The sequence below is a fragment of the Trematomus bernacchii genome, unplaced genomic scaffold (genome assembly GCF_902827165.1).
Source record: "Trematomus bernacchii unplaced genomic scaffold, fTreBer1.1, whole genome shotgun sequence".
Classification (NCBI taxonomy): domain Eukaryota; kingdom Metazoa; phylum Chordata; class Actinopteri; order Perciformes; family Nototheniidae; genus Trematomus; species Trematomus bernacchii.
In genome coordinates this window covers 4,104,785-4,131,278 of record NW_022987662.1, presented here as the reverse complement: position 1 = coordinate 4,131,278, position 26,494 = coordinate 4,104,785, and the positions used below count along the sequence as shown (strand labels likewise).

Here is a 26,494-nt window from a genome sequence, read left to right as displayed (position 1 = left end):
CGAGTACAAACACTTAAACAAATACAGCATATGTTTGACAAGTACAAAACGTTTTTTTCTAAGAGTACAAAAATAAAAATCAGGTGACAAAACGTTCTGTATTTGCAAACCACACTGTGTTTGTTAGTGAATTATAAGGCATTTGTAAAACACGTTTAGTTTGTTTGTGGAGTTATGGCAGGAAATTAGATCCATAGCTATGGCTGGTTGTGTGTGTGTGTGTGTGTGTGCGTGTGTGTGTGCGTGTGTGTACGTACCTGACCAGTGTCCGGTGGAGGCCCCGGCGCGGTCGGTGCAGGTGTTGCTGACGGGCAGGAACACGGTCTCCCAGCCCCCGGGGGCGTAGCGCCAGTTGTGGGACTCCAGGATGAGCGTGCGCTGCGTGCCGTACGCGATCATGAAGCAGTACACCACGTGGTGCAGCTGGCAGCCATAACCACAGCCCTTATTGATGTTACACACCAGCTTTCTCGCCTTACTGCAGTCTGGAGGGTTCTGGGAGGAAAAGAGGGAGGAATGTTTCAACATTTTTTTTTTTATTGCTTGACCTTCTTCTTGTATCTCTCAAAGCCCTGCTCTCTGACTTGTAATAACACATGGCTGATATTGTTTTCTTTGTTCCCTTTGCCTGTCTGTCTCCACTTGCCTCTAATTTCATACCAGTTCAATCTTTTTCAGTTTGTCTCTTTACCTGCCAATTTTTCATTTTGCTTCTCTCTCAGTCTGTCGGTATTGAAACTTCTCTCTTCTTTCTGCTTGTTATTTGTCATATTGTAAAGTTAAAAGCAGGTGATTTTCTATTTATCATGGTAGAAAGCACTGTTTATGTAGTCAAAGTCTGATATAGATGTTTATGTCCACTATTAAAAACACATTATTGAGCCACACCATTGCATTCATCTTCAATGCGATGAATATGGGCACCGTGGTTTATTTCATTGTGCTGGTGCTGTAAATATTCACAAGCGCATGTAAATAGGTGGCGACGGAAAATGCAATATTTACTGCTGTTTTGCAAAACTGAGACACAGCAACATAATAAAATATATATAAATATGTATTTACTGTAAGACAACCTTTTTTAGGATGTTATCAGTTGTCAGTGGAAACTAATCGGCTTGAGTGCCATTGCTGGGGGAAGTTAAAGATTATTGATGGATGGACAACTTATTGGGTTAAGTATTTTCCTGGGATTTGTTGACAATTAGAAGACTAAAGAAATCCCCAGCCTTACCCTTTAATATGTCTTCCTTCTTAATCTCATTTGAGTCCCTTTTCTTCCTCTGCCTTCTCCTGTCTCTGTCTTTTCATTACTCTTATTATTTAATTGTTTTCTTTCTCCCCTTCAATGTTCTCCGATCTTTTCTCTCTCATATTCTCCCTGCTTCCCCTTTTTGTTCCGGCTCCAAATCCCCATCCCACTCTCATTCCTCATCTCGTAAATTAGCTTCGATATCATACAAAGTCTTGACGGGAAGAATACCAAATGAGAGGCACTGGAGGGAAAAAAAACAAGGATTTCTTATAAATAAAAAAAATGGGAGCCCACAGAGTGACACATGCTGTGTTGTCAATGGGTTGCCGGGCGGTTTGTGATTCGCTCTGCAGCCGGTCTGAGCGACTCTGCAACGCTCGTGCCACCCAGCTTCCTAAACAGCAATTACGGGCTGATGGGAGTGTTTTCCTCATTAGGCGGCTGCAGCTGTGGATGGTTCACAGTAATCAGGCTGCGCAGCACCCACCGGCTAACGCTGCCTATCACACAGTCGCAGGAGAGGGAGAGGAGGAGAGGGAGAGGAAGAGAGGGAGAGGAACTGAGGGAGAGGAAGAGAGGGAGGAGGAGGAGGACAGGGAAGAGGGAAAGAGATGAGAGGATAGAAAAAAAACTGGATATGAAATGAGAAACAGAATAAAGGAAAAGAGGGGCACTGAGAAGAAAACAAACCTGAGAGCTGAAAACTGATTACCTCAACTGCTGTTCAATATCCTGAGCGGAGTACAGCAGCCATGGAGCTGACAGAACAAGCCACACAGGTATTTCCCCCGAGTTACAGGCTGCCGGTTCACGACTAGCCCCAAAGGTGGAAGCTAACTCACTGCCCTAATAATCTACAGCGGCGTCCCGACAGGAGAACTCGTGTTCAGCTTTTCTTTTGACAGAACTCGGCATCTGAGCTGCAATGTTTGCATTATATCAATGTGTGGTGTGAGCAGAGGTGGGAAGTAGTGGAGTACAAATACTTTGTTACTGTTCTTAAGTACATTTTTGTGGTATACTTTACTTATTTTTCTGACGACTTTTTACTTCTTACATTTTTAACACAAATACCTGTACTTTCTACTTCTTACATTTTCAAAACAGGTTTGTTCCTTTAGTTTGAATGTGTGTTTGGTGGCGTGATCATTATTATTTAGAGTCATTGCGTGCCTATTGATTTGAACACGATCCGTGTATCCATAATTTCCTGGTCTTCTCTAAAGAAGAGGGACCAATGGAAACGTTGTCATGTTGCCGTTGTTCAGCATGGAAACATTCATTAGCCAACAATGACATTATTGTTCTATTAATATAAAGGGAGGTCAGGTACTCTTTAAAACAGCTGCTAGTTATGGGTACTTTTTATTTAAGTACATTTCGAAGCCCTCTTTACTTTTACTTGAGTAAAGAAATTTAGTCAGTACTTCTACTTTTACCAGAGTATTTTTAAACAAGAGTATCTGTACTTCTACTTGAGTAAAGGATGTGTGCACTTTTGCCATCTCTGGGTATGAGCCTTGTGGCGTAGAGGCCATCATAGGATCCCTGGCTGGTACTGATGAGGCTGGAATGACTCTGACGCGCTCTGAGAGACTCGGTTCAAGGATAATGACAGCGATGCATGCTCAAAGGCAGCCTCTGAGTACTATGTGCTGTAGGTTAAGTGCCTGTTTAAATGCTGTGCTTTTTGAGTGTGAAACCTATAGGCAGTGGCGGAGTGATTCCGTTCAGAGAGACCACAGTGATATTGTTTATGTAGGAAATATGGCAAAGAAGAATAGGAATAGATAAGAGGAATAGAGAGTCAAGCTCAGGCAATTATCTACTGTGATGCCCACATTCAAAAACAGAGTGGAAGATGAAATGACGCGGCGCACACTTGAAGATGTCTGATGAAAACTACATTACATTTTGTAGAGAGAATGTCTGTTTGGCTGCTCTCTGTTTCCAGCACTATCGAGCTCATTAAAATCTTGGACCCCTTGAGAGGAAAGACACCTGTAGAGTACAATTTGTGACACATTTGTTGCACTGAAAAGCAACAAGGTGTTATCAAGGGGGGCTGAGTGGTTAGTGTGAGCATTATCATGCACAATAGCTGGACTGTGAAAGAGCTCCAGCAAGAGAAAAGACACATATTTTATCAGAATGAAAAACACGTCATTATTTCGTCAACATATGTAACCCAGTTTTTGTATTTTTTAGTACCAGCAATGATTCTCAGCAATAGCCATAACACATTATTCTGTAAGGTCTCTTTGTATAACAGATTTCCTGTTAATAATGCTTGCTGAGTTTTCCTTTCCCGTTACTGGAAACAAATCGTTAATCTGCACACAGGGGATTTAAAGACAAGGATGCGTTTGCACACAGAATACCTCAGTGGTAAAGCTGCAATACATGCATTTTTTTTTTACTTTAGAGTCAACACTGACACATCAACTTAAAAAGTGAAGGAACATTGCTAGAAAATTCAAGTTGTGTTTGTGTCCATCCATCTGCACCCTCTTTTTTGGTGTCTGCCAGGGAAATATCAGTTAAATGCTCTCCTTAAGCTGCGAACATTGTCTGTTACTTTTTGGATCCTTGCAGCTAGTTAAAGGTGGGGTAGGTAAGTTTGAGAAACCGGCTCGAGATCGCTAGAATTTGAAAATACTAGGGCTGTCAAGTTAACGCGTTAATAACGCGTTAACGCAAAAAAAAATTAACGCCACTAATTATTTTAACGCGATTAACGCATGTGTATGTTTTTGTCCTCAGGCCGCCGTAGTTTCAGAGCGCATCGAGTGTAAATACCATCGACAAGCTGATGCTGACAGCCCTACTCCTGCCAGCCCGCATTGTGGCAGACCACACTTCCACCTCCAGTGGCAGGGCCCGGACTGGCCATCGGGAGGACCGGGAGGGAGTGTGTATGTGTGGCGCGACTCGCAGCGAGCGAGGCACACCTTACGTGTTGTTGTTGTTTAGCATCTGGTGCTAGCCTAGCTGCGCTAACGGATTTAAGGAGCTGTTTCAATGACATTTCGCTCGACAACTGCGCCGAGCACTTGACTTTATGCAGGTAGCCAGACAGATGGGACATTGTAACGAAAAGTCAAAATCACACACACACACACACACACACACACACACAACACACACACACACACACACACACACACACACACACACCACACACACACACACACACACACACACACACACACACACACACACACACACACACACACACACACACCACACACACACACACACACACACACACACACACCACACACACACACACACACACACACACACACACACACACACACACCACACACACACACACACACACACACACAATTATTGTATGATAGAGTTTCCAGGTTGAATTGAGGCGAATATTTGTAATGTTCAGAGGTTGTTGTGTTTAATATTCATGAGAATATTTGTCATTGTTCAAATGATAATAAACAAACATATAAAGCATATTTGTCCACTCATATGTTGATAAGAGTATTAAAAACTTGAAAGATATCCCTCTAAGGTACATTTAGAACAGATAAAAAATGTGCGATTAATTTGCGATTAATCGCGATTAACTATGGACAATCATGCGATTAATCGCGATTAAATATTTTAATCGACTGACAGCCCTAGAAAATACACAACCGGAGAAAATCTGCCACTTCCTTATAGAGCCCCTCCTCCAACACACACGAACGCGCACATGACCAATGAGGGCACAAGATAAGTTTGTGCCCCGATGGAAGGCTGACAGGCAGGTAGGCCATCCAGTTATTTTAGCCGGGCCGGCTAAAATGATTGGTCGTGCTTTTTACAGTACTACGGCTTCCACAGATGACATTTTTTTATGGATTTTTTGTCAAAGCACTTAAGATATTCATTGCTATCGGGATGTTAAGAGCATTCCATGGAATATAACAAAAAGTGTATCTCGAGCCGGTTTCTCAAACTTACCTACCCCACCTTTAACAGCTGGGTTTTAACCATATTATTTATGAGAGCTGCTTGCTGCAACCCGAACACCCGTAAAGTTTAGGCCAGAAAACCTCAACAATGATCTGGAAGACGCTCTGTAGAGCTGAGAGGAACTGCAGAGTCAGGTGTTAATTCTCTTTGGTTTCCTGACCCAATTCACCTGCTGCTTCAAGGATTATAACTGGGCATGTTTGTTGAGTGACAAGTGATCTTTGGGATATGCGGTGACAAAATGCCAAGGATCAAAGAGATGATCTTTCTCACTACCAATTAATTCCACAAAGTACTGTAAAGGCTCACTGTGCAGAAACGAGAAATCCGAGGAAGCATGCTACGTTCGGTGAATGTTGTGAGAGGCAGATGGAGAATATGCAGAGATGGAGTTGGGTAAACCAGGAATGAAGGGAGAGGCTGGTGCGTAAGGCAGAGAGAGAGAGAGAGAGAGAGAGAAACAGCAGGGGAGGAGGGTGGAGTCTGTCAGTGTGTGTACATATAGATGTGTGAGTGTGTGTGACAGAGATAGCAGACACACACAAACACAGGGCATCTCGTTGTGTACCGGCATGTGCATCAATCTTGTGGCTGCGCGCATGTGTGTGTGCTGATTGCTTGCGTAGGTGTGTGTGAATCCATCTGCGCGCGACTCGGTGTGTGTGTGTGATGAATTAGTGGCGGCAGCTGGTGGAGCGGTGTGATCCCTCAGCGGTGGTGACAGCAGCTGTTAGTGGTGCTGTCTCCGCCCAGCCAGACTGACTGGGTCCTCTTCATCAAACATACCGGCTCATTAATGCTGCGGGGACCCACCCGAGACCCCGGCCGCACCGGAGCGGGGTGTCATCTCTCTCTGGGTGTGTGTGGAGCTTTAAGCATATGTGCCATCAGAGTAAATAAAGTCTTTGTGCAGCGTAGACGTTTTTTTTGCGTTTCTGCATATGCACGTCTGCCAATCTGTCATTAAACGAGTCTGCGCGCGCGCGCGTGTGTGTGTGTGTCACTAAACCGCTGACAGGCAAACAAGAATCCTACTTGTCAAATCCGACTGCTGAGACAGACAGTCGGCTATCACACCCCTCACCTGCTCCGCTAGAAACCCAGGCTGACAGTTATGGATGGTGCAAATGAGACTAGGGAGTGTGAAAGTTGAAATGAATATGCACGGTTGTACCTGTGAGAGAAACATTGGCGTAAATGTTCGCACGTCGACGTGTGTGTGTGTGTGTGTGTGTGTGTGTGTGTGTGTGTGTGTGTGTGTGTGTGTGTGTGTGTGTGTGTGTGTGTGTGTGTGTGTGTGTGTGTGTGTGTGTGTGTGTGTGTGTGTGTGTGTGTGTGTGTGTGTGAGAGAGAGGTGTGTTGGTACATACCTGTAGGTAGGTGATTCTGTTCTGGACCAGATCCGACAGGTCTTTAGCCTCCTTTACTCTCCACTCGCCCACTCCGTCCGCCTGGCTGAGGTAGTACAAGTCTGTCATGATGGACCTGCAGACACAGAAACATTCCAAAACTTATTATTTATTTATTTATTATAATAAGCTGAAAGGAGACACTGATTGCTACATCTATTGGGAGTTTTTTTTTTGTAATAATTGTGTAATAAGACAGTGTTATCTGCAATCCAATCCTCATCAAAACTATGAACATTGCCCTGACTAACAAAGAGAAGTACCAGCAGCCTTTGTTTCATATTAAAACAGCATCTTTGAGAAGTTGGTAATTAACACCATTTGAAAAGAATCCTTACAGACTCTAAGGCAGGGGTGTCAAACTCAATTTCATCACATCAGCATTATGGTTGCACTCAAAGGGCCGGTTGTAACTTTAAGACTATATAAAAATACATATATAAATATTTTATATATATAAAATAATGTATTATATGCATTGGATTATTATCGGATAGGTTAATAACTTCATAATTAACTACGTCTGAAGGCAGAAGTCTAGGGCAAATAATTGCAAGTCTCTTCAGTGAAAATGTCACAAAATGATTTAAAAAGAAAAGCCAAATTCTGAAGAAAAAAAGTCAAAAAGAAAAAGTGAAATTTTGGAGAAAAAACGTGACATTTAAAAAAAAAAAGGCAAATTCTGAGATAAAAGTCAAATTTGAGATGCATTGTGGGACATGTAGTTTATGGGCAATGTGCTTCTGTAAATCGGCATGTAACCGTATAATAAACATATTATATTCTTTCAGAGCTGTTGTGGGCCACATAAAATGAAGTCACGGGCCGGATTTGGCCCCCGGGCCTTGAGTTTGACACCCCTGCTCTAAGGTAAACATAAGAGCCCATTTTCAGGATAAACATTTATTTTTTCTCTCTTCAACATTGACAGTATGTGGACACTTCCCAGAAAAATTGCATTGCACCAAGTAAAAACATATTTGCTATGTTTACGTTCTCAAAGATGGTAAAAACATACAACCTTATGTCCTTAGGTAACACATCAATAACTCTATCAGCCTTGCTTTGTAAAGGGCTTCATTTGCATAGCAGCCACTTAAGTTTTGTGGCAAGAATTCAGTAACAAGTTCACGTACATGAGGCAGTTAGAAGGAAAACCAGAGAGAAAACTTCTCAACACTGTTTGTATTCAACGCACCGCACCGATCGATCGACACGTTTTCAGCTTACACACACAGCAATGTATACAAACACATTCCGAAGGCTGCGTTTGGACTCAATAAAAAAACAACGATACTAATTAGGTCTGTGTGTCAATATGTTGTGTAGAGCAGAGAGCACACACTATCAGCTCTGATCACGTGATGTGTCATAACCATGACAGTAGAAAACATTTGTTTTAATTAGGGCTGTCAGTCGATTCAAATATTTAATCGCGATTAATCGCATGATTGTCCATAGTTAATCGCGATTAATCGCAAATTAATCGCACATTTTTTATCTGTTCTAAATGTACCTTAGAGGGATATCTTTCAAGTTTTTAATACTCTTATCAACATATGAGTGGACAAATATGCTTTATATGTTTGTTTATTATCATTTGAACAATGACAAATATTCTCATGAATATTAAACACAACAACCTCTGAACATTACAAATATTCGCCTCAATTCAACCTGGAACCTCTCTCATACAATAATACTGTGTGTGTGTGTGTGTGTGTGTGTGTGTGTGTGTGTGTGTGTGTGTGTGTGTGTGTGTGTGTGTGTGTGTGTGTGTGTGTGTGTGTGTGTGTGTGTGTGTGTGTGTGTGTGTGTGTGCAGCTCAAGGCATATATGCTCAAATGGGAGCTGCCTGGACGCTGCAATCATGTTGCGCGTACTATCCGTGCTGAGTGTGCTGACTTTTCGTACAATGTCCCACTGTCTGGCTACCTGCATAAAGTCAAGTGCTCGGCGCAGTTGTCGGCGAAATGTCATTGAAACAGCTCCTTATATCCGTTAGCGCAGCTAGCTAGCACCAGATGCTAACAACAACACGTAAGGTGTGCCTCGCTCGCGCGAGTCGCGCCACACATACACACTCCCTCCCGGTCCTCCCGATGGCCAGTCCGGGCCTGCCAGTGAGCGTGGAAGTGTGGTCTGCCACAAGCGAGCGGCAGGAGCGGGGCTGTCAGCATCAACTTGTAGATGGTATTTTACACTCGATGCGCTCTGAAACTACGGCGGCCGAGGACAAAAAATACACATGCGTTAATCGCGTTAAAATAATTAGTGGCGTTAATTTTTTTTTGCGTTAACGCGTTATTAACGCGTTAACTTGACAGCCCTAGTTTTAATGTAACGGGCCGTCTCCACGGCAGCGTTAACAAATCTTGAAACGCTTCTGCCCATTCACTTTGAATGGGGTGACGTCACTTTTTTTCGCTTTCGCCGAAATGCATTGTGGGCAGGCGAGCGGAGATTCTCAGGATTTTCAAGATCCAAAGTTGAACAATGTTCAACTTTTGAGGCTGAGGTGGAAGCGTCAGCCAATCAAATCCCGTGTACGCAAATCTGACAGTTCAAGCTCTAGCCAATCAAACGGCGTGTATGCTGGGAGAGAAATACCGCAGGTCATTTCCTCATATTCCAAAAAATGGAGGAGAAATTAGCGGTAGCGAATCAATCACCCGGTGCTTTATGACCAGACCTACCGGGATATAAACCGGAGGAGCCAGGCATGGAGGGAGGTGGCAGAGACAGTGGTAGGTTTTCGCCTGTTTTGGGGAGTTTATATCCAGTTTACTTCGGGCTTTTTTGCTTCGTATGTCGCGGGCGGGAGATTCATGTGATTGGTTGCTCGCAAAAAATCCTCAAGCTTCAGATACGCCCACCTCCAAGATTTTTTTAACGCTGCCGTGGAGACGGCCCGTAAGTGTCAAAGTGTGATAAGCACAGATAAAGGACGTGAGTGACTTCCCTTTCTACTAATTATTAATATATGAAGCAACTGACCGCTGCCAGTGTTCTTCCTTTATTTAGGTCGGTTTGGAGTTGCTGCATTTTGTATCGCCTCGATAACATGCGCCTCTGCTCTCTTTTTGTAAATTGTACATGTTGGGTTCAGGTTGTTTTTTCAGATTTCAAAGGTCCATTTCAGATCGTCTACCCAAGTCTTATATTTCCGCAAATCCACCAGCAGGACAGGTCATTTAGAACTAACAGGATATTTAAATCAACATGATGATGCATAACCTATTTCATTAGATCCACCAAAATCAACCCACTTGGTTATATTATGGTACAACAATATCAAAATATGAAAGGATATACCACCATATCACCGCCCCTACTTTAATATGCATACGAGTTATGCCGGCATGATCTTGACTAAGCGAACTTACATATTTTATGAATCTTGCATAAAATACTTGCATATCTATCCGGTCTATGACCTTATTTTTTGTTCAGATGAGCTTCTGTTCTTCATTTTGAATCAGGGTACACACATACAGACATGTATTATCCTCCCATAGAATGAATTAACTTGAGCTTCTGTGATTTAACAACACTCCAGCAGGTAGATTGTGAAAGCAACACCCTGCCAAAAGAAGGTTCCCACGACATTACATATTGTAGGGCTTTAGATAGAAAACATCCTCCGGCATATGTTAGCGGCATACTGTGAGTTAACATTACCAAGGGCTCATTCCGCTTTCAGGATGTTTATTGAAAAAGTTGTTTTTGTCAAGCTGACTGACGACTGCGTCTTTCTGGTTGTTGAGCTCTGTTTTGGATTAAGTCTGCCATCTGCACGCCTCTGACAGCGGATTTGTGTCTAGTCACACGCTGCCAGATATCGTGACCATTCCACTTACAAACATTCTCAAGAGCTCCGATACTTGCAGCTAAGGACACACACACACACACACACACACACACACACACACACACACACACACACACACACACACACACACACACACACACACACACACACACACACACACACACACACACACACACACCACACACACACACACACACACACACACACACACACACACACACACACACACACACACACACACACACACCACACACACACACACACACACACACACACACACACACACACACACACACACACACACACACACACACACACACACACACACTCACACACACACACCACACACACACACACACACACACACACACACACACACACACACACACACACACACACACACACACACACACACACACACACACACACACACACACACACACACAATTTATTACTCACTTCTTTGACCCAAATCAGTCACATCCTGTGTGACTGAGAGTTCTTATGCATATATTCAGTAGTGCATGCAAAGATTACAAACACACATAAAGCAGATAAACGGCCCATTTCAACAGAGCGGCAGTGTGAACAGCGCCTTTCTCTACAAATAAGACAGACTCATTACTCATTGTTCAATTTCAAAGCTGGAACCGCATTGTGTGCATGGGTGTCAAACGCTCTACCAGAAGCACATGGGGGAGCGATCACCCCCCCCCCCCCCCCCCCCCCCCCCCCTCTCTGTGGGAAGTAAACCGGACTGTCCGCAAAATCCAAAAAGAAGGAATCAACAGACAAGCCCTGGGGCGTTTGGCATCAATAACACCTCACAGCCTTCATGTTTTGGGGGTGTGTAGGATGTTTTGGGTATTTAGAATTTGTATAGGGCATATGTCAAGATGGTGGGCTTACCATGGTGTTTCTGATGGGAACGCTTTTACAGGGTTTCAGGTTAAGATAGATGGATAGATAAGTACTTTATTGATCCCAATTTGGGACATTCTTGTTTACATTACAGCGAGAATTTGACCAGGCAATGTAAAGGATGGCTAGAAAGGAGGCATATAACAGACTGTTTGATGACATGTTGTGAGCCAATTGGTTGAAAAATGAAAGTTTGCCCACTTTGAAACTGAACCCCTGTTTTATACATTATGTCGCAGATCATACAGTATTCTTGATTTATGGAATGACTCTAAATGTGGGTCTTTAATACCAGTTGTATCCATCTTTCTTTATTTGTTTGAAATGTTATTTAGCTGACACTTGAATCCAAAGGATACATGCACTTCAAACCCGTAGATATGCCTACAGGAGCAACGGGGTGAGGTACCTTGCCCAAGGACACTTCCACATGTAGACTGCAGAGGGTGGGATTAAACGGATCAGTGCAATAACGCCCTGAGCTACAGCCAACCACTTTCTCTGTGCTAAGCATAAGGTTAACTACACATACTGTATGTTTGTAGTTTCTCTTGTCAGTTTTATGGATCTCCGTTTCACTTGTGGGTTTTTAGTGAGACTCTAATATTGTAAAGACATATGAATATAAGTTCAAGCTTAAAAAAATCCATTAATGAGCTTTTCTGGAGCTTTGATAATCATATCATAAAATGTCCACCAGCAGTCTGCCCAGTAGTCATGGAAATATAGATGTTAACACTTACATGGTTTCCTGAGTGCTTCCTTCTAAATTTAAAACCTTTTGTTAAATTAAGAGATTTAGCTTGGACTTGGTATCAACATACATTGTGATGTGGTGTTTTACAATATACTGTATTGAAGTACACTCTCTTGCAGATGGAGATGTTCACTTCCTGTTCACTTGTGTGTGCTTTACCTCCTCAGTGAACCACATGGTTTCATATCAGCTGTATGTGAAACTGAGAGCTCTTTATAGCGCAGTGATCATTGTTAATAAAGGAGAGGGTAAGTCATGTGCTTCATTTTTTATATTACTTGGGGAATGTTCGTGACAAGGACCTTACCCCTTTTCCCGAACAGAATTTAAATGAGAGAGCGGGGCATTTATTCCAGTCAAACATTTTACTGCTCTTTCCACCTCTGCCCCTTTCTGTGCTGTAGCCCCAGCCCCCGCCTGCAGCACATAGACAGAGGCTGGGGGGCTTAGATGGAGAGTGAATGCGAGTGAAGGTCTGTGAAGGTCTGTGACTGTACGTGAGTGTACGGGTTGAGGAATCAGTCATTGGAAAGCTGCTTAGGCAGCAATGAGTAAGACAATGGGGCCTGTAAGCCACTTCAGCAGGATTACAATGAACCACTTGGCTGTGTGACATCAGGCCTTTCTTCATTCAGCCGTGTGGAAGCTGGCCAACAGACAAAGAGAGTGCATCCATGACCTTTGCCCTTTGTTTCTTAGCAACCCACAGCAGTGCTGCTTTCAAGTCCCCCTGTCAAATGTGTCATCTTTTACCATCAGTAGGCAGAGCTGGTAAACAGTAGACTGTGAGGGTTTTGACAATGAATGCATCCAACGAGAACAAATGACAGATAGAAAACACTGATCAAGTTATTTTTTAATACGGAAGACCATTATCACTACCATTACCTATCTGTAAAGGGCTTCGTCTGACTGATTAGTTGTTTAGACTTAAAGATGAGAACAAATATTTGAATTTGAGACGGTAGAAACAGAGAATGTTTGAAAGTTACTTTTGAAAATGAATGATTTGTCAACATTATTGATTCTTTCAATATATTTCATTATCACACGGTGCTGAGACCAACGAACATTTCAAAAGCAATGGATATTTAAATGTTCTAAATGTTTCAGATGAAATACCTCAATTTCCATTCTAATACCGTACTCAGGAATACAAACACTGCTTATAAATGTTACATTTGTAGCATTCAACGCCAATGTTTGGTACTTGACAGTTTGATACTCCACTTTTAGGTGGTCAACAATCGGTAATGAGGATAAATAACCAGGTCTGAGTACAGCATAGCAAGTGGGCAGGTAAGAAGCTCTGTGATATCAGTCAGGCTGGAGGAGTCAAAGACCTGGAAATAGGTGATATTTGAGAACATTACTATCGACACCAGTCTTTAGGACAACTACAGCATAAGGGTTTATAAATAGTAATATAATACATCCTTGAGGAATTTGTGTCCCTGCTGGGAGTGTTTTAAGTTGAAGAAACAACACACAGAGAAAACAAACAAGCTCATTTGTTGCAAAAGGCAACTGTCCATTACTTTGGACTGTGGGAGGTAACCTTGGCAGACATAAGAAGAACATCCAATAAAAATGTTTTCCATGGATGTAATGGGTTCGGTTCAAATCCCTGTGGAACATTTTGACATTTCCACTTTCAATAATCCCCACGCTCACCTCTCCTGGTGTCCCAGGTCTTGCAGGAGCGTGTCGGTATACTTCTGCCTCTCGCTGAGCTCGGCGTTGGCCAATTTCTTCACCTCGCTGCGAACAAAGTACCAGAACTCCTTAACGCCGTTCTCCACCGTCCTCCGCAGCTCCTCCTGAGTGGGCCCAGGGCCTGTTGGGGGGGGTGGGAGAGAAGAGATGCGTGAGAAATGCTCACATCAAAACGTAACAGAGATAGTCCGCTGGCACCGGTATGATCTAAAACAATGGAATCGATGACGTTAACTTCAAAGCAGCTCAATGGTAATACGGCTGGAGGAACAATGTACAAATGATGCCATGGAGGTCTTTGAGCATTAAAGTGAACGTAACAAAGCAACGTTTTTGATTAGAACCATGAAAATGTTGTCTTTTATTCGTGGTCCCTGGGTGTTGCTTTGACCTCAATACGGTTCACTGTTTCCCCTGCCTCGTGGTACTCATGTCTTTTCTCACACACTTCTAACAACAGGAAAGAACTCTACACCCCACCCGACAAACAATGTGGAGATACCCACAAGGACGGCACAGCTGACTGCTCTGGTTTCTGCGGCAAGAAACAAAAAAAATGGAGAAGGAGAGGGAAAGCCTTTTTTTTACGTCCCTCTTTCTTCTCTCCTCTCCGAGTGGAAAAAAGCTGGAGGGTATTTTTAGCTTTTTCTCCCCCTGCGGCAAGATGGAAAGGATGACCCTGTGCTGCCCTCCATGCATTCATGTCCTTTATTTTCTCTGTGTCCGTCTCTTTTCTCTCCTCTGAGCTGGGGCATTCACACAGCTTCTACTTCATCTCCCCGCTCACCTGACAGTCTCCCCACCCCCCTGACCGCTGCGTAGAGAGCTAAATACACACACATATCTCTGCCATCATCGGTGCTCAGCTGCAGCAGGTTTAAAGCGGGACTAGACTGAGACTCCAGCTGCAGGCGAAAGCTCACAAGAGCCGTGGACTGGTTTACACCATCAATCCCCGGACCTTCAAAATCAATCCTTTCATATTTCCAAGCTCTGTGCCAAATCCTTCCCTGCTACCTTTACACACAGCCCTGTCATGCTTACCATCTCCAGTGAGTCTCTGAAAGCTGTGGATCTTCTGTTTGGCTCTGGTCAGCTGGTCCTCCAGGGAGCGCAGCCTCCCTACAGCAGCCAGGGACCCCGTGTCTGCCTGACCCTCTGGTATCCTGGAGGAGGGAGACACAAGAGGGGGAGGGGACGGGTGAGCATGTGTACACTGATAGATGGAAACACTTTTTTTTATTCATTTATTTCTGTATATTTCTATTATTATTATTTTGTGTTTTTTACTTATCGTTAGCACTTTAGTTTGATATTTTCTATAAATAAAGAATTTTAGAGAAAGAAAACACTTTTTTATTCATTTATTTCTATTATTATTTTGTATTTTTTACTTATTGTTAGTCATTTTATTTGATATTTTCTCCAAATAAAGAATTTTAGAGAAGGAAAAAACTGCAAAAAAGTTTTACATTTTTACAAAATTTAAAACTACATCCCGGTAAATAAAAATTCCAATGGAAACAAAATAATTCATACAAATTGTACTAAAAGCATAGTGTTGCAAGAACAGCACAGTTTACAGAAAAGTGTTAGAAAATGGCCATTTAACTTAAAGGTGGGGTAGGTAAGTTTGAGAAACCGGCTCGAGATACACTTTTTGTTATATTCCATGGAATGCTCTTAACATCCCGATAGCAATGAATATCTTAAGTGCTTTGACAAAAAATCCATAAAAAAATGTCATCTGTGGAAGCCGTAGTACTGTAAAAAGCACGACCAATCATTTTAGCCGGCCCGGCTAAAATAACTGGATGGCCTACCTGCCTGTCAGCCTTCCATCTGTGCACAAACTTATCTCGTGCCCTCATTGGTCATGTGCGCGTTCGTGTGTGTTGGAGGAGGGGCTCTATAAGGAAGTGGCAGATTTTTTCCGGTTGTGTATTTTCTAATTCTAGCGCACTCGAGCTGGTTTCTAAAACTTACCTACCCCACCTTTAAAGCAATCTGATATAAAAAGCAGGAAAACATAGGCTTGTGCAAGTTGAATACACCTGTTTGTCCCATGGACTACAGTACAGTCAAACTCTAAGTTAGCTAAAAGTACAAGTATTGTACATTTATGAGTCAACATTAACCAATCTTCCAAACAGCCCGGCTAACGTTAACTCATGAAGGAACCAAATCACATCGTCAGCTCTTTTAACTGTAAGTTGGCAATCAATATGTTTGCATTAGTCCTGCTGATGTACTACCTTGGATGCTTCTTGGTTTATAAAGGCCCCTTATCGAACAAATCTAAATTACTTTAGGTGGTGTAAAAATGTAGGATTTTGTTTTTCCCGGGGAGGGAGCCAAGACCGCTGACCAATTATGTTTTTCGTTCCCTAGTGTTAAAACATAACCATGTGCAGGGCTCTTGCTACTTTTTAAATGTTATTCAACACCTAGTTTTAATTGTCAGGTGCAAAATTCCAAGAAGCACTGAACACGTTTATAAACTACTTAGTGTACTGAATATTCCCATTAGATGTTTCTGAACATAAAAAGTGCAGTTTTAGTTGAGCTGGGAGAGCTGAACTTAATGTGCAACAGTGAAAAATCTTCTTGATTTTCTTAGACAGCACGCTGAGCGCCCTGTCCCACTTTATTTATTTGAAGCTCAACATTATGTACAAAGTACTGAATCATTTCCCCCTCTGCGTTAGATCCAGCCTCTGCACTTCATGAACAATACATCCAAGCATTATATCCTGATCATTATCCAATGACTAGTCTATTTAGCAAATGTCCCATTAGGGAGACAAGTGGCTGTTAAACGCCGTTTCTATGTGACTTTGATTGAACAACTATACAAAGAGAGGGAGATTACTAGTATTTTCTCTTGACTTTGGTTGATGGCTCTAAAAACGACAATGTATTGCGGCAACATTTTTACTCTGTAATGGCTATTTCATTTAGTTGGGTAATAACATTAGTCAAAAGAGATCCAAAATACATTTGAGCAAATCAAAAACACAACTAATCAAAGCTATTCAGGGGAGTAAAAAGATGAAACATAATGTGTTGTTTTACTTGGGAAAATGATCGGCAGCCAAAACAGGAAACCATTAGTTTTCTGATTAGTGTGGCACCGGCTATGATGGCCTTGTGTTTCCTATATGTGTAAGTGGGACTAAGAATATTTTAGTGAGCCTGTTTTTATGTCATTTCATTTATAATGTGGGTAAATGATTTCTTGCCTGTACTAAATAAACGTAAAAATATGATTTACATATGTCGCAAAACAAAACAATTATTCCCTTGGCACAACTCAGCTTTATGGCCTCTGTAGCGTTTGTAAGGCTGGAGCTGAGATATGCTAAAGAGCATCATAATTAAAGGATTTTGCAAATGAACCGCCCAAGTGGCTCATTATCCTTTAAATGATGTTTGGGAATCCTTTCAGTTCATTTAACGCCTTTGGAATTAATGCGATATGTCATCTTTAAAGTGCATATATGTTTACTGGTCTGTGTTCAAACTGTATGCTCTCAGTGTAAATGATGGCTCACCAATAAATACAAAGATATGAATAAACATTTTTGCAGCTCCGCGCCGATGAACTTTGAATAACTACTGCATGTAATGAAAACACAAATGAGCACCTCGACATGCTCGGAACAAAAAGATCAAATCAGTCAAGGGGGGAAAAAAGGAGTTGCCGCTGACATTATACCAAATCACTTCCCCTACATAAAACTATTAAAAATGGAATATGTTCGAATGCACAGGGGCATTGGCGAAGTGCTGCAACGACCATGTTAATGAGTCATCAAGCCATGCAAACTCAATTTGCTCCCTGAGTGAGGAACATCAATCGCTGGCAGGCATAAAGATGAGACTTGCACAGCCCTTCTCGCTGCTATACCCATCGTCGCCTCGCCCCCCCCCCCCCTCACTGTTCGAGCCTCGCTCCCTGGCCTCCCACTTCACTGAGCACTAACAGAGCATTGTGCTTCAAAGCCGTGGAAATAACGGAGGAAAAAAAAAGAGAGGATATGTTAACTCCTACGTTATGCGAGGATCAACCTTTCAACACCTTTGCATCATGGGTATTTATATCTTAACGTCAAGCTTTCTGTTCTCTGTACAATCTGTGAAAGCCCATGCCAGCTGCCTGACACAGATCTCTTGAAATAACACCCAGGTGCATTTCCTTCCAATAACCCTGACCCTACTGTTTTCTCTAATAGCTAACTCTGTTCAAACACTATTCAACAGGATCTCCCAACGGCCACACCCTAACCTGCTGATAACACCCTTGTACAGGAAGTAGGACAATTTCCTAAAGTGACATCATGTCCCAGAGGCTTTACACTAGGATACAACTGTAACATAAAGAAACATATCTCCTTGAACAAGGCAGAAGAAATATAGGCCACACCAGCAGAAGCTAATGAGTAGGGACGTGACACAGAGGTTATCCAACATGCTCCAAAGTGACATAAACTGCTGAGACAACAATGCTGGTGCAGGGGAAACCACAAGCACACCCAACTAAGATATCAAATATATCCAAACACTCAGTGGTATCAAAACCCACACACAGACAGGAAGGAGGCAAATACCATGCACGCAAATGATTCCCGACGGTATCTCTAAGGACCTGAAGCGGAGACTAGACAAGGCAGCCGGATTCAACAGCGTCTTAATCAAATGTTACAGGAGAGGTAACAGATGAGAAAAACTCTGACTAGGGGGAGGCGAGGGGGGGATACTGTGGAGCGAAAGACAAGCAATGAAAGCAGGGGGTGATGAGACCCACTGGCACTAAGCACCGAGGCGGAAAGCAGGTGAGGTTCAGCATGCAGCCCAGTTTCCTCTGAAATGCGCCCCAGCTGTCGCTCCATTGGCTCCTGCCCCCCCCCCCGCTCCCGGTAACCGTGGAGTTCACAGGGCGAGGCGGAGCAGTTTGAACGGTGGAGGCCCGGGTGGCACTGCTGCGCATACATATTTCTGTGGCTAGATTTAATATAATCTGCTTGACTTCAAAAAGGAAACCTATGCGCTGACCTGGGAAGCCATACATAGGAATGGAGATGTAAAGTGTTCTGGAAGGTGTAGATGAAAGCAGGCAATTTGCCCTAACATTATAAATAACATTTGATGTTCCCAAACTCGGCATTTGTATACGCTTCGGTGGGAATCACCACACTGGACTACCTTGTTCCAGCCTTTCCTGCAAACTCACTTTGTGTTAAAACAAACCACTTGACTTCAATAAGTCAGGCTAATAAACCACAGGAATGTTCCAGTGGGAAAAGGCAAGTAAACACTTTAAATAGGCGGAAAAGTCTTGTCATTACCATGAAAAACCCACTACCACTGCTCAGAATCGGTTTGAAAGACCTGCTTGTAGAGATATTAATAGCAATAGTGCTTTCGACATATATATTGTATGACTGCATAATACCTCATTGTGTATTCACTACAGTACATGGGAGGCTTTGTGTGAATATTTCTGCATTGTGTCGAATCAGTTCATCTTGCCTCGACATCTCCTTCCTCTGCTGTTCCCATGTTATTTCCAACTGACTCAAACAGTATTGCTCCCAAGGAAACTGATTCTGAACGGTGCATTCTTGCTTTGCATGCTTCATCGCCTCAGTACACTCGGAGCGGGGCCGGCTCCGCTCCGAGCCCTACTCGACAGAGATGTCCTGACCACAGACAGCTCCCACAATGGGGCCAGTGTGTGTGTGGCAGGAGCCCTTCCCTCACCGGGCCCGAGCGCCGGACGGGTCGATGGGAGTTCAGGTCTGGAAGCGGCAGCAGCATCTGTTTGGTGTGGCCGCTGGGTTCAAACCAGTACAGAATTAAAGGTCACCTATTATGCCAAATCCACTTTTTCATGTCTTTTATACTTAAACATGTGTCCCCTCTGTGTTAAGAGATTCTGAAAGTTTCAGGAAAAAATATTATCTTTATTTATGGGATGCTGTAATGATCTGTTTGGTATTTGGAGCCAAACACTTCAGAGACATGTTTTGTGTATAAGACAGTACAATAGGGGACCTTTAATAAGTTCTCTTACAGTCCCGTTGTACATGGGTGGACAGTGGCCTCACCGCGTGTCTGTTTATACAGTTTGAATTAGCATTTTACTTGAAAGATAGTGACCCAAATTAAGCAGACATATGCAAACCGTACCACAAGATTTCAGTTCAGTGCGGACTTTACAACTCTTCTCATCCCCTTAGTCCTCATTTCCTCCCTGCTGCTCTTTACTTAGTGCGGTCCTCATGCCATCCATCATGCTTCCCTCCTCTGCATCGCCCCCGCCCCCGCCCTCCCTTCATCCCTCTGTTGGCATGCCTGGAGGATCGATCAGGTCCTCATCGCTCAGCCCGGCTGTCACTCTCACCCCTCGTTCCCTCCGATGTCCCACCATCAGGCCGGCGCGTGTCATTGTCTCTGCAGGAGCCGTGGCTTCCTGCCCGAGGTGACTGACAGCTGCAGAGAGGGCGGAGCCAGACAGACTGAGCAACTTGACCCCGTGCTCACCTCTCATTAATGCTGCCGGGTGATTGGTAGATTGGCACGCTGCCTGTCGCTCAGGAATAACCGACTCACCGGATTGGATCTGTTGGCCAGCCAGGTGATGCTAATTATAATCTGAGCTGTGATTGATAGATTGATTCATTTCAATCCCATTCTAAAAAATATAGATGGTTCAGCAAAAAAGCAGGTAAACCATGATCAGTAGTGTGCGAAGAATCCATTTAGCAGGTTGAATAAGTATCCTCTTTTGGATGCTTCACAAATATGCAGTTTACGATAAAAAAAAAATCAATATCCCATGCTAACTGCTTCAGCAAACTATCCCTGTCTATCGTAAAGCAAATGAGACGATGTAAACAAGAGGCCTTCAGGTGTATGATGAATGCACAACACTGCCCAATAATGTATTACACATCCATCTAGTACTGCTGCGCTGCGATGACGCTAACCAAGTTTAATCCTACTCATAGCTATAAATCAATCTCAATGCAGTGGGCTTCTCCTGTGCTACAACTCAACACAAAGGTGATATAATGTCAGTTTTATGGGTTTGAATCTCTCCGAGGCCTCTCATAAAGAAGGAATGCAGTAATGTGAAGGTTAGGTGCTTTGGGTGAAACCTTCTTTATTGTCTGATGTCAGCTAGTGCTTGCAGAGAACTTGTGTACTTGTGCAACATTCAGAGATTCATGTTCGCAGTACAAAATCTGCTGAATGTACAAGTCAGTGAATTGGGTTAGGCATGTGTTCAGTTAGTCTATCAGCGAGCTAGTGAGTCGTTACATAGTCAGTCAGTCTGTGACAACCTGCGAGCTGGAGTCTGGCTTGGCGCCATGCCTCTGTCAGCAGTTTGGTAGTGGAATGAGTAGAAGGAGGAAGGTGAAGAAGGCAGAAACGAGAAACAGGACGGGGCAATGAGATGAGAAGGGAAGGGAGGGGCTGTGACAGGGATGATGGGCAGCTCTGATGGGCAGCTTGCTAACAGCCTCTTTGCGTCTATTAGGGCTCTAATATAAAGGATAAGAGACACTGCAGTTCTCCTCTAGGCCTGTATCTATCCACTGGACACACACACATGCTGAAGAAAGACACAACATTAAACAGAGCACAAGCCAAGCAGTCTCTGTCGATATCTCATGAAGCTTAACCTCAGCCAGCCAGTTGCCTTCTTTTAGCTTGCTGTGCCAGATACTTAGCTGAGGCTGAAGCTCAGAGGGACTTGAGAAGGCAGTGTAGCGCTGCCCCAGTAAACAACTGTGGAGGCCTCGGTCCCAGATCAACAACCCAACTCAATAACAAGCAACAAGCGCGCAGTGTGTCGGGGACCCATCTGGACACTGGTCGACTGAAAGCTGCACTTGTTTTTGTGCCATGAATTCTACCTTTGTTTTTGAGCCAATTTTAAATAATTACAAAAGCAAGGGATTTAATCAGGGACCAGCTGTTTGAAGCAACGAGAGCGCGTGTGTTTTTCTGTTTGTGTGCACAGATGAGGGCCCAGCATCAAAGTGAATCAGAATATCACAGAAGAGGCAACATCTGAAGCGAGAGTTCCCTGTGAATATAGCACTGCTGCATTCCCTGCACATGCATGTGCTCAGTAGCAAACACAGATGTACTGACAGTATTTATGTGCTAAGAGGAACATTGTCAGCATGCAGAGATAAGAGCAGAACCATCTGTCTCTTTCTAACACATAGCCCCAATGTGTGACGGATGCTGTGTGGTTAATGGGCTCGTACAATGTGCCAAAAGAACACAATGAGATATCTGGTGAGGTGTGTGACAGTCCATCCATCTGTCTGTCAAACACAGCATCTCCGCCACCACTGATCAGCTTTTGATGAAACTTTGCAGCAACATTTGGTCTGCACGCGCCACAAGATGTTGATTTAATGATATGCTGATTAGACGTTAGCAAAAACGAAAGAAGCATCATCCCATTTCCACTTGGTGGGATTTGTGAAATTAGTCTGATTGGATTACTAGTGAGCTAGAGGCTGAACTTAATTGCTGGACTTTGCAGAAACTTAGGAGGATGATGCATTGCACCATAGCTGTTGTTTTTCTACTTCACAAACAAAAGTACATTGACCAGGCAAGCAAAAAGGGCTGCACAACATTTGTTTGCTCAACTGTGCTTTTCTGCAGAACCTCAGATCCACAGGTCCAGTAATAGCTCAATTCTGGGAATTGATGCATTTTTTTTACCAAAGCTCTCAAAAAGTGATGTTGCACTGACTAGCCAAAGCTGGAACTGCAAATACAGATCAAAAATATTCTACTCTGCCACTCATAACGATGTTCAGAAAAGCTCCGGTTTGATACACAAGAAAGATGGTGATTATTTCTGTTTCTGAAAAGATCTCACTTCACTTTTATTGAGTAAGAAAACTTTACAAATATTATAATTGTTTTTTTTTGTCTTATCTGAGTCTTAAAGGTGGGGTAGGTAAGTTTGAGAAACCGGCTCGAGATCGCTAGAATTTGAAAATACACAACCGGAGAAAATCTGCCACTTCCTTACAGAGCCCCTCCTCCAACACACACGAACGCGCACATGACCAATGAGGGCACGAGATAAGTTTGTGCACAGATGGAAGGCTGACAGGCAGGTAGGCCATCCAGTTATTTTAGCCGGGCCGGCTGATTGGTCGTGCTTTTTACAGTATTACAGCTTCCACAGATGACATTCTTTAATGGATTTTTTGTCAAAGCACTTAAGATATTCATTGCTATCGGGATGTTAAGAGCATTCCATGGAATATAACAAAAAGTGTATCTCGAGCCGGTTTCTCAAACTTACCTACCCCACCTTTAATATACAGTAGAATATGATGTTTATAGTAAAATCATGGCAATTCATATCCTTATATGCTTGTGTAATATATATTTTCACTCACTAACAACTAGGCCAGCCTTGACTCCGGGCTTTTTCTTTTTAACAATTTATCCTCTGCATTATCAGTGTTTAATATTATATTGTTATACTACCCACACTACTTGCCCAGTACAATTTTACGTCGGTCAAGTAAATCTAGTACTGTAACTCATTCGCCGGATCATAAAAAGTAATCCAAAAAATAATTTTCGGGCATTTAAATGATCCTGAAAACAGGAGTTCAGTTGGGTGGCTTTAGAGCAGGGGGGCCAAATCCGGCCCGTGACTTCATTTTCTGTGGTCCCACAAGAGCTTGCAAAGAATATAATATGTTTATTATACGGTTACATGCCGATTTACAGAAGCACGTTGCCCATGAACTACATGTCCCACAATGCATCTGAAATTTTACTTTTTTTCTTCAAAATATGCCTTTTTTCTTAGTATTTGCCTTTTCTCAGAATTTGACTTTTTTTCAAAATGTGTGACATTCTCAATGAAAAGACTTGCAATTATTTGCCCTAGACTTCTTCTTTCAGACGTAGTTAATTATTAAGTTATTACCCTATCCGAAAATAATGCAATGCAGAGGCAATAATGTAATATAATACGTCATTTTATATATATTAAATATTTTATATATGTATTTTTATATAGTCTTAAAGTTACAACCGGCCCTTTGAATGCAACCATAATGTTAATGTGGCCCGCGATGAAATTGAGTTTCACACCCCTGCTTTAGAGGATGTGGGTGAAACGCAATATTCAATACTTCACTAAAGATAAAACATGACTATTAACTTTAGTCCATGTTTTTTTGGTAACTGCTAAAAGGAGTGAAAATGGACTAATGTCAAACTACTGGTTTCAAACGCAGTGAGTCAGACAGCATATTCAGGTTTCTCTCAGTCAGCTATGGGTGTATTCAGGTATCTTAAACATCATGTGATTGGTACAACCAAATAGGGAGGATACTAGTTTGCATGTAAGCACACTTAAGAAAAAAGTTTAGTGCCGTTACAGTCAATCAGCTTAGTTCTAAAAACCTGGAGATGGTTGTTACCTGAGCGATTCGGCCATGCGCCGCAGGTCTTCATTCTGCTGCTTGAGCCGCTCCAGCTTGGCCAGGATCTTGGAGAGTTCCCTGCTGGAGCGCTCCGGGTGCTCGCTGTCCCTCACCAAGTGACCACCAATGTAGAAGAGGAGCGTGCCCCAGGCCAACAGCACCAGGGTAATCCAACGCCATGAACCCGCCCAGGGCCGCATGGTGCAACCTCGCCCACCCAAAAATGCGTCTTGGTGTGCCTGTACACCCACGACCCACTGGCCTGCCTGCCGGATGTGCACACACACACTCCCCGCCCCGTCACCACAAGTGCCACAGCGCCAACCTTGGCATCTGCATGGTTGCAGGGATGGTGTACAGTAAATGACAGATGTGAGGGAGATAGTTGTTTTGTGCCTCAGGAGTGTGTTAGAAAAGGCAGCAGGTGTTTGTCCAGTAATCAACCAGCTTTTCTGGCATGTGCTAAAGCATGGCTAGCATGCTCCGAAGTCTCTGTTTTGACGGTGATGTCTCCTCCCCTCCACCCAGCTCCGTGTTGACCAGCTAGTCCCACGCCGCTTTGCTGTTTCTCTCCAGTCCCACAGGTTTCTCCTATTGGGGTTGTGTCCTGTAAAGAATAAATAAAAACATGGGGGTTAGTTGAGTTTATTGCAAAGAGTTTTGTCTTGCAAATACTTTATGTGCTTGTTATGCTAACAGAAGCAAATTAAAGTCATCGAAAAGCCAGGGCAGCAATCCAGCTTGACAGATATCCTCCTGAAGAGCAAGGTATTAGACATGCCTCATATAACGCCATTCAGACACAGAGAGCAGCGCACAGGGCAGACAGAGCGACAGTTGGAGCCAAGATGCTGCAGACCCGGCATAACCCTGTCTCAGCAGCCTACAGGATTGATCAGCATGACACTGCAATTTGCATCTACATAGTGATGTGCAGTCCCTGAGCTGTGCTGCATTGCTGAGGAGGCAGGACAGGGATGTTCCACTATCCACGCCCTGCCGCCCAGCACATTACAAACAAATTCATGTAGTCTTTCAAAAGTCTCACTTACATGCACGCCGAGGCAAGCTATCACACATCCAAGATTACATCTCTTTCTTTTCTTAACACCCTATATACTGCATCGTCAACCACAGCCTACCACAACCCACATCCAACACTTTGTCCCTCACTGTGAGTTAAAGCACGACTAAGCCCAGCGGTTAATGGATTTGTTTGGAGACGGATAAATCCCACAAAGTTCTCCCCGAGCATTTTCCTCCTTCCCAAAAGCCCGCTGCCATGCCCGTAGCCTCCGTGACAGACTGCAACATCGCCAAGGTGATACAGTGAGCTTAATGGAGCAGAGGGAACGGAAAATTCCCTGGATCATCACTTCCCTTCATCCCAAAGCAGCGGGGGAGATGAGATGGACGCGTGGCGGGTTTATGAAGCAACCTTCGCTGTCAACTCCCCAACAAAGCCCTGCCACGCAACTGAGACTAGTCGTGTGATGGGATGAAGACTGGCAGGTGTGTCTTTGTGCACAACGTCTGTGTGTATGTGTGCCATCATCTCTGAGTGTGTACCACCGAAACGCTGGAATAATACCAAGCATCTTAGACTTCATGTGATTGGCGGCGGGGTGCAGATGATTGACATGTCGCAGTATCTCTCTGGTGCCTCCGCTAGTGACGCTCAAGACAGAGGAAAGCGTTCCCGCTGGGGTTCGCCTGGCAGCACAGAAGTAGGTTAACAGTAGCACGTTATGTTTACCATGGCAGCATAGTGGAAATATAGGACATACATGGTGCCATGCCATGCTGTAATACCATAGAGACTGTTCGGAAACTGCCCAGAATTGAGCAGCTGAGATCAGTGAAACAATGAAGGTGCAATCTATTCTTCATTTATTTTTGATTGATGTGGATTATTGAAATGTGGGCAGACGTTCCTTCCTTGCTGGTGCTCCTGTTGTGACTAACCTAGGCTGACACAAGGGTGGGTCCTCTTTATGTATGCAGCAAAAGATGTGCTGAGCTGTGTTTTATTATGGAAAATAAGAGCTGCGAGAGGGTAGCACTCCACCAGCTAATGCACGACTGGGACTTTACTAAAAGGCAGCCTGCAAAAACCCTTGTCACTGTGTTTGA

At 43.4% G+C, this 26,494-nt stretch overlaps 1 protein-coding gene across 1 annotated transcript in view; it reads right to left on the bottom strand.

The window, feature by feature from the left end:
• The window catches only part of fut8b (fucosyltransferase 8b (alpha (1,6) fucosyltransferase)), an 89,273-nt gene that overhangs the window by 17,550 nt on the left and 45,229 nt on the right, over nucleotides 1-26,494 (bottom strand). The window contains exons 2-6 of the mRNA XM_034135592.1: nucleotides 24,359-24,968; nucleotides 14,916-15,037; nucleotides 13,830-13,992; nucleotides 6,607-6,721; nucleotides 258-495 (exon numbers count right to left, since the gene is read on the bottom strand). Coding sequence (XP_033991483.1) covers nucleotides 258-495; nucleotides 6,607-6,721; nucleotides 13,830-13,992; nucleotides 14,916-15,037; nucleotides 24,359-24,561 — 841 coding nt within the window. The 5' untranslated portion in view covers nucleotides 24,562-24,968. The remainder of the gene's footprint in view (nucleotides 1-257; nucleotides 496-6,606; nucleotides 6,722-13,829; nucleotides 13,993-14,915; nucleotides 15,038-24,358; nucleotides 24,969-26,494) is intronic.